Source organism: Mus pahari, chromosome 14 (assembly GCF_900095145.1).
Source record: "Mus pahari chromosome 14, PAHARI_EIJ_v1.1, whole genome shotgun sequence".
NCBI lineage: Eukaryota > Metazoa > Chordata > Mammalia > Rodentia > Muridae > Mus > Mus pahari.
In genome coordinates, this window is record NC_034603.1 from 17,702,147 (window position 1) to 17,710,396 (window position 8,250).

General features: G+C 40.8%; 1 protein-coding gene across 1 annotated transcript; it reads left to right on the forward strand.

Moving 5' to 3' along the window:
• Window positions 1-336: 336 nt before the first annotated feature.
• LOC110331213 (olfactory receptor 10-like) lies at window positions 337-1,290 on the forward strand. Its single transcript, XM_021211650.1, has one exon. It carries the CDS (start codon window positions 337-339, stop codon window positions 1,288-1,290), a length of 954 nt encoding a protein of 317 aa, XP_021067309.1.
• Window positions 1,291-8,250: the final 6,960 nt, after the last annotated feature.

The following is an 8,250-nucleotide window of genomic DNA, read 5'->3' on the forward strand; positions in this document are numbered from 1 at the left end:
CAACCCCATTCTAGATTTTAAGAGCGGATTCCTGTTACTGCCTTTGGATCCACATCTCAGTATTCTGATTTTAACAATATATCATCTCTCCTTCCAGACATGGAAACATTGAATCCACAAGATTGAGTGATCTCAATAAAATTATGACACAAATCATCAGAACTAGAACTCATGCAAAGAGGACATCATGGATGTCTTGTGTCTTGATGAAATGAGACAGATAACTGTATACATGGAACTAAATAGCAAAATGGAAAACACAATCTATGAATTTGTAGTGTTTAAGATATAATTTGGAAACACACTACTCGTTGAAAGCATTGTATTGCATACAGTATGCACTGGTCAAAGGCAATAGGAACCTTCAATTCCAGTTCAGACAGGGCCTTCTTTTTGGTGGGATTCTCAGATTGGCCTCACCTGGAACTTGTCTTTTTTGTCATCATTTCAATTTTCTACTCCCTCACTCTCTTTGGCAACTCTTCCATCATTGCTCTCTCTCGACTGGACCTTCGACTGCAAACACCCATGTACTTCTTCCTCTGCCACCTCTCCTTCCTGGACCTCTGCTACACGACCAGCACTGTGCCACAGCTTCTCGTCAACCTCCATGGTCTTGACAGGACCATCAGCTATGGAAGGTGTGTGGCCCAGCTCCTCATTTTTCTTGCCCTGGCATCTACAGAGTGTGTGCTATTGGGGGTCATGGCCTTTGACCGCTATGCTGCTGTGTGTCGTCCACTGCACTACACAACCATTATGCACCCTCAGCTGTGTCACACACTGGCCATCTCCTCCTGGGTAGGGGGCCTTGTGAACTCTCTGACTCAGACAGGCCTCATGATGGCCATGCCTCTGTGTGGCTATCGACTGAATCACTTCTTCTGTGAGATGCCCATATTCCTCAAGTTGGCTTGTGAGGAAACAAAAAGAACAGAGGCCAAGATGTTTGTGGCCCGAACAATAGTTTTGGTCTGCCCTGCAGCACTTATCCTGGGTTCTTATGCTCGCATCACCAGGGCAGTACTGAAGGTCAAGTCAACCGCTGGGCGTAGAAAAGCTTTTGGGACTTGTGGATCTCACATTCTGGTAGTCTCTCTGTTTTACGGTTCAGCCATTTACACATACCTTCAACCCACTCACACCTATTCTGAAAGTGAGGGAAAGTTTGTTGCCCTTTTTTATACTATCGTCACCCCCATGCTCAACCCTCTGATTTATACGTTGAGGAACAAGGATGTGAAGGGGGCTCTGTGGAAGGTGCTAGGGAGAGGCACAGACTCTGAGTAAGAGGAAAGAAGATGGGGTAGGATATTTTTTCTGTTAAGATTTTCATAGTCTGTTCTAGGACCATTGGTCACTAGCAAAAAGCCTTCAGTAGACCTCAGAGTTTTAGTGTCTTCTTATTGGGGAGGTGGAACTAGTTGGAGTTCTTTCAATATCATTTCCATAGAATGAAAGTTGGCTTATATAACATTCAAATGAAGGCTTGGGAAAAATGGTGTGTTCTAGCTCCATGCAGAGTCTACTGACTGGTGAACATCCTCAGAGTGAGAAAAGACTCATAAATGTGCTAGCGTATTTCCCAAAATAGTATCTGATTCCCTATGGGGAAGAGGAGGCACTGAATCTTAGTGCAAAATACATGAGTTAACTGCTATATGTTTTAGTAGGAGATGTGAGATCAATTTTCATAAAGAATTTGCTCTTAATTTGGCCTTCCCTAGCTACTCATTTCTTGAACATAGGTAACTTCTCATTATATGTTTGTGGCTTTACTGTATGTGATAAAAGTATGCCAGCAAAGTTATACAAATTCTATCTCAAACAATGAAAATGTTTCAGAGTCATGGCAGTTGGTGACAAATAAATTTGATACAATGATTATAATCTTTGTAACATTTGATCAGTGTCTCTGTATGCCAGTAGCTTTTTTACTGCTGTGACCAAATTACCAGACAACTTAGAGACTTATTTTGCTTGCAGCTGCAGAAGATTCAGTCTATAATGATGGGGAAGGTACAAACAAAAGAGCAAAGCAGTTTCACAGCATGGCCAGGAAGCAGAGGGGATAAAATGCAGTTACGCTGCTGCCATGCTCCTTTTCCCCTTTCATTCTCTCCAAGCCTCTAGTCCCTACATCCTGCCACATGCATTCACCTTACACAATCCTTTCTGCAACTGCATTCACAGATGCATCCAAAGACGTGTCTCAAATTTGATTCCTTGGTGATTCTAAATCCAGTCAAGTTGTCAAATGACTACAAATCATCCAGTCAACCTGAAACCCAAACATATCACTTTGAAGTTATAGCATTCTGCTTATGATTCCATCAAAAATCTCATATCTGTTTTATCAGGAAAAAAAAAAATCATTCAGCCTGTCGCCATGAGTCCCTTTTGTCTTAACAACTCAAGAATTGTTTGGAAGGTCATGTTCAAATTCTCCTGTCAGACTCAATGCAAAGTTTTGACTATGAGCCACTGTAAACATTGAAAAAGAATTTATAATTCTGTGGTGGTGATACATGCCTTTAATCCCAGCACTCAGGAGGCAGAGGCAGGCAGATCTCTGTGAATTTGGGGCCAGCCTGGTCTACAGAGCAAGTTCCAGAACATTCAAAAGCTACACAGAAAAATCCTGTCTTGAAAGTGAAAGCAAAAGCAAAAACAACAAAAAATGAGTTTATATACTTCCAACATACAATAACAAAAAAGTGAACATTCTTTTTCTTAAAGTAGGGAGATGGGAACATAGAAAGGAGAGATGGCACCAAACTAAGACTGAAACATCAGCTCACACATTAAAGCCTGCAGTCCAGTATCAAAAAACACCCAAGTCATATAGACACATGATTTGAGTTCCAATGGCTATGGATTTTGAGAATAGATGCTCAAAATTCTCTTAGGGATGAAGTCTATTCTTAATTTTAATTTTTCTGACTCTCCTTTACCATCTCTACTTTACCAACTTCTAACCTGCCATCTTACTCTGAAGCTTTTCTCTTAATGAATTTCTACCATATCCAAGCTTCTATACTTTCATTAATCCTTAAACACTGTTGCAGTATAAGTCACATCATCACCTCTGTCATGGAGAAATTGAGTCTTAAACAGGTTAATAAAAATGTTCAGGATTGCTGGGCAGTGGTGGCACATGCCTTTAATCCCAGCACCTGGGAGGCAGAGGCAGGNGGATTTCTGAGTTTGAAGCCAGCCTGGTCTACAGAGTGAGTGAGTTCCAGGACAGCCAGGGCTACAAAAAAGTCTCAAAAAAAGTTCAGGATTAAAAAGCTTGCAATCTACAGTTGTTTTCCTATATTATATTATAATTCATTAAATATTTACAGATAATTTTGATTATTAAAAATTTAACTCCATATAAGACAACATTAGTTTTCAGTACATAAACTGGAGTACATTAATGAAATGTTGGATTTGAGTTTGTTATTGATGAAACTAGACAATAGGAAATGATAATTGGTTGGGGTGTGGGTTTACTTTTGTTTTGTTTTCTGCCAAACTGACATAAGTTAGAGCCATCTGGGAAGAGAGAGCACCAGTTGTATAATTGACAGTCACATTGGCCTGTTGGAAAGTCTGTGGGGGCATTTTCTTGATTGGTGATTGGTGCAAGATGGCCCAGCCACTGTGGGCAGTGCTCCCGTACCCCTGGCAGGGGTCTTGGGTGAGATGAAAAGCAAACTGAATAAAACACGGAAAATAAGCCAGTAGGTAGCATCCGTCAGTGGCCACTGGTTCCTTCTGCCTCTAGGTTCCTGCTTTGAATTCCTGCATTGACTTCACTTAATGGTGGACTATAATCTCGGAGCTGTAAAATGAAATAAGCTTTTCTTCCTAAGTTGCTTTTGAGTATGGGTTTTATCACAGCATTAGAAACTAACCTAGGACAACAGCAGTGCATTGTATCTGTGTGGGAGAGCTACAGCATCAAGCTTTCCTTAAGGAAATACTTAGGTCAATGGTACATATAAATAAGACTATGAAACAGTCGGAAGTGTGTTCAACACAGTACACTTCAGTTGGGAAAGGAGATTTGGCCTGGTTAGTCAAAGGACATAAGAAATGAGGTGAAGGTAAATGCAGACTGCAGAATCTCAGATGATAGATTCATCAGGGCAAGAGATCATGGTACATGGGGATACTAACTAGAACAATTTCACTTGGATATCATTTAGGAATATAGAGCATTGAAGACCTAAATTCACAATTTAGAGTCCATCGGTTGGTTGTAATTGCCTCCCTGGGGCTCAGACATCTCCAAGGCTATCCTTACTGAACAATTTTTCTTTGCCACTACTGAATCTCTGACAATTTCCCCATGGCATGTGTGATGCACTAAGCTAAGAGGAGGTTTGGTACTGTGCCAGCTCCTTCCATGTCTCACTGATAAGGGACAAACTGGGAAGATGCAGCCAACCCCTAGGTTATTGGCACCAGTGAGAAAAGTCTCCCTGGAGAGAGAATCATGGATAATCATAAAAAAATAAATAAGTTCTCCAGATAGGAGCTCCCATTCAAGGCTGGCATCCTACAGAATAAACAAATCAACTCTACCTAGAACATCTCTAGCTGCAAATGGGCCACACACCTCAGCTTTGAAACCAAGGAAATTGGTGATTGTAGTGCAACAGTTTCCTTTGCTGGAGGTCTGAGTGAGTACCGATTGGATGGGCTACACCACCCTCACAACTTAAACAGAATCAAGAATAATTCCACTAGGTGACTAACAGAATTTCCTTCTGCTCATTGACTGGTTTGAGGATAGAGAAATGTTAAATTAAAACAAGAACGTTTTATCACTAGTCAGCTTTCTCTAAGATCCATTCTATCCTCTCATTTCACTACACATAACATGTAAAAAGTATTCTCCAAGTAGAGAACAGGAGTGGGGGCAATCAACACTATTGAAGTAAAACCAAGGCAGGCTAGCTGGAAGATGAGATAAAAACTGGGAGTTGGTCTTAGATAGAGTTGACATTTTGTATCAGGAGTCATTATTTAAACCACTAACTCAATGTAGTCATTGTCTACTAACCTGACTGAATTCAAACCTTAGTTATTCTGTTGTTATACTAGAAAAATTTTGGAGTCACACTTGGGGTGCTTGAGATAATAAAGATCACCCTAAACATTTGCAAAACTGGAAGAGATATGGGATAATTTTTAGTGAGGAAGGAATATGGTCCAGATCAGAAAACAACAGTTTACAGAAGAATAAATGGTAATGGAAGTTAGTAGGACACTTGGGTGGCTTGAAAGGTTTGAAAGTAAGTTAACCATTAATAGAGTAACAAGAGAGCCCCACGTACAGGCATCACAACTGGAAGAGAAATCAGATTAAAAGTTAAAAGTGGATGGTTGAACAGGAGAGGTACAGGAAGAAATGAACAATGTGCCCTTTGCTGAGGTAGCCTGAATGTCACTACTTGAATGTCATTGTATTGTAGTTTGAAAATGCCATGCGATTAGTTGACAGCAAGCTGGCCATGGTGGTTCAAATCTATAATCCCAGAACTTGGGAGGAAAGGGCCAGAGGATTTGAGATCATGGTCATCCTAGACTATACAGTGAGTTCTTATCTTTTAAAAGGTAGGCAGGCTCCCATGAAGGATATAGCATGGGCACTCTTCCTGATGGCTGATCATAAGCGTTATCTACAGAGCTCATGCACTGGCTCACAGGTGTGTGCACGTGCTCAGACATATTTTATGAGTCAGAGATGGCTACTGACTATGATATTTCAGAAAGCAAACACATAAATGTCAAAATGCTTTATGTGTGCCGAGGAGATTAGGAGTAGTGGATTCAACCTTTAAAAACGTGAGATCAGAAAAATAAGGAAAATCACAGCTGAGCAGGAGGGTCCAAATGCCCCCAATTATTCAGTTAATGCAGAAACATTTTTCTAACTTCCAGAAATGATCAACTTTCAGGATTTGATATAGAAGCTTTGTCTTTTTGAGAAGATCAATTTTTTTTCGAAACAGTCTATTTTTATACTTCTTTATTTTAAAGTTTTTCACATTGAGCCAAGAAAGTGTAAAGTTATAGCAGGATAATATTTGAGCAGCTAGTGGGTGGCTGAGATGCAAGAATGAATAATTAAGACCTGTTGCATTCGTTAACATAATGTCATTTTCTTACTGAATAAAAGATTTATACAGTATGAAAGGAAATATAACTTGTTGAAATGCTATTCTACTTGAAGGTCATTATTCTCCTGTTGTATGGAGAGTAGTCAGTTGGGAAAGGTCTGTGTCTGAATATGAGTACCCTAGCACCTCTGCCCCATCTTTGCCCACATGTTCTGGGCTCACATGGGAAGTACTGTCCAGTCCCTGGACCCGTATGACAAAGGTCCAAATCAACCTGGATTATGAGATGTGCAGCTAGGAATGATGTGTGGCATCTGCCAGAGTCCTCCATTGGATTCATGTGAGGAGTAGCTTACAGGTAACCTTGAAAGCCGCAAAAGCCTCCCAAGAGATTTTTCCTTTTGTGATTTCAGAACATGTGCATTACCAAGAAGGCCCCAGTTAGCTAGGTCAAGAAAAAAAAAAAGAGTAAAGAACTCTTTTATAAAACTTAACCCTATCAAAATCTTGTAAAATAGATTATTTTATACTTATGTGAAGCAAGCTTCCAGAACAGGTGGTAAAGTCCATATCTGTATGTGTGGGAAGAGGAGGGAGTCCATTTGAATACAGGTGAAGGAGGTGACTGTGACCTTCATAAACAGCTGTACTCGACTGTCAGAGCCATTCAGAAACAGCAGTGTTCAACAGTCAGAGTCATTCAAAACCATCTTCGGTGCCCTGGTTACAGGACATGTATATTCACTTTCTCTCACAATTCATTTCTTGTTTGTGTTTCCCAGGGAGGCTTCGAGCTTGGCAGTCAAGTGTCTTCCTCGAGTCATTATCCCAGCACTAGGTCGCTGGTGATGACTTCCAGTATAGAAGACTCAGTGAAAAGGAGAATGTGTTAATTTGCCAAAGTTACTTGTGTGGAGCATGGACGAAGGTTCTGTTGGTTACTAACATCTTTTTCTGCTTTCCTATATCCAATTCATATTTTTAAAGCTATGATAAATGTCCACTTATAATTACTTCTATCCATACCTTGCTAATATAGTTTATGAAATGTGTTCGTAGTTAATTCTCAAAGGTGTAGAAGACAGATTTTCATGAAATTGGAGAGTCGAATGTTTTACCCAAGTTATTTGATATTGACTAAACGCCATGAATGAAGTTAGCACTAATGCAATGCCTCTTATGTACTGTAATAGAAGAGTTTGGCTGGTTTTTAATTGGCCATGTCCCTAAGTGCCTAGGAGCTTCTCGGGTTGGAAGAAGACAAGGGAGTGGAAAATTTTTAGTGAGTTTATTATAGGCAGCATTGATGAAGCGGGGACAGGTAAAAATCCTTGTGCTATGAACTGAAAATCAGTATATAAGTGTAGATAGAAAGTGTACGAAGAAATTTTGGCTTGAGAGGACAACACTCCTCTTCCAGGGAAGTTCAGAGGTGAGTTTCAACGGGGGGGGGGGGCAAAGTAGGAGCGTGTCCCGGGCATGCTGATACGTGGGAGTTCACATATGCACTGCAAGCCATTGTGCTTCCCTACAGAGACAGAACTATGCTCTTCTCTGCCCGTGTGACAGAGAACAGCCGAAGCAGTGATTCTTCTGGAAGTGCCTCCTGGGTCATGTATGCTCAGCAAAGGGAAGCAGATAAGCCCTAGGGTCAGGTTTGTGACCTTAGCCTGCTGAATTCAGATCTTTAGCTACTTGCGGAATTCTGCTTCATAAACCAAAAAGAGGAGCAATGGAGAGTAGCTCCTGTGCCATGTTTTCGCAGAGGTTATTTTATCTATGGATTTATTTTGGTTTTCTTAAGTGCTGGGGGTTGGATATGGGAATCCTACACATGCTAGACAACTTCTTTTCAGTCATCTCCATGATGGGCCCCGCATCAGATTTTTAACAGTATTTTTACTGATTCTTTGAGAATTTCATACACTGTAATTTTAACATATTCACCCTCTCCTAAATCCTCTCATAGCCACCTTCTCTACCCTCCTATCCAAATTTGAGATCTGACTTTCTCTTCTCTCTTCTCTCTCTCTCTCTCTCTCTCTCTCTCTCTCTCTCTCTCTCTCTCTCTCTCTCTCTCTCTTCTCCCTTCTGCTTCCGCTCTCCCCCTCCACCTCCCTTTCCCCCTCCA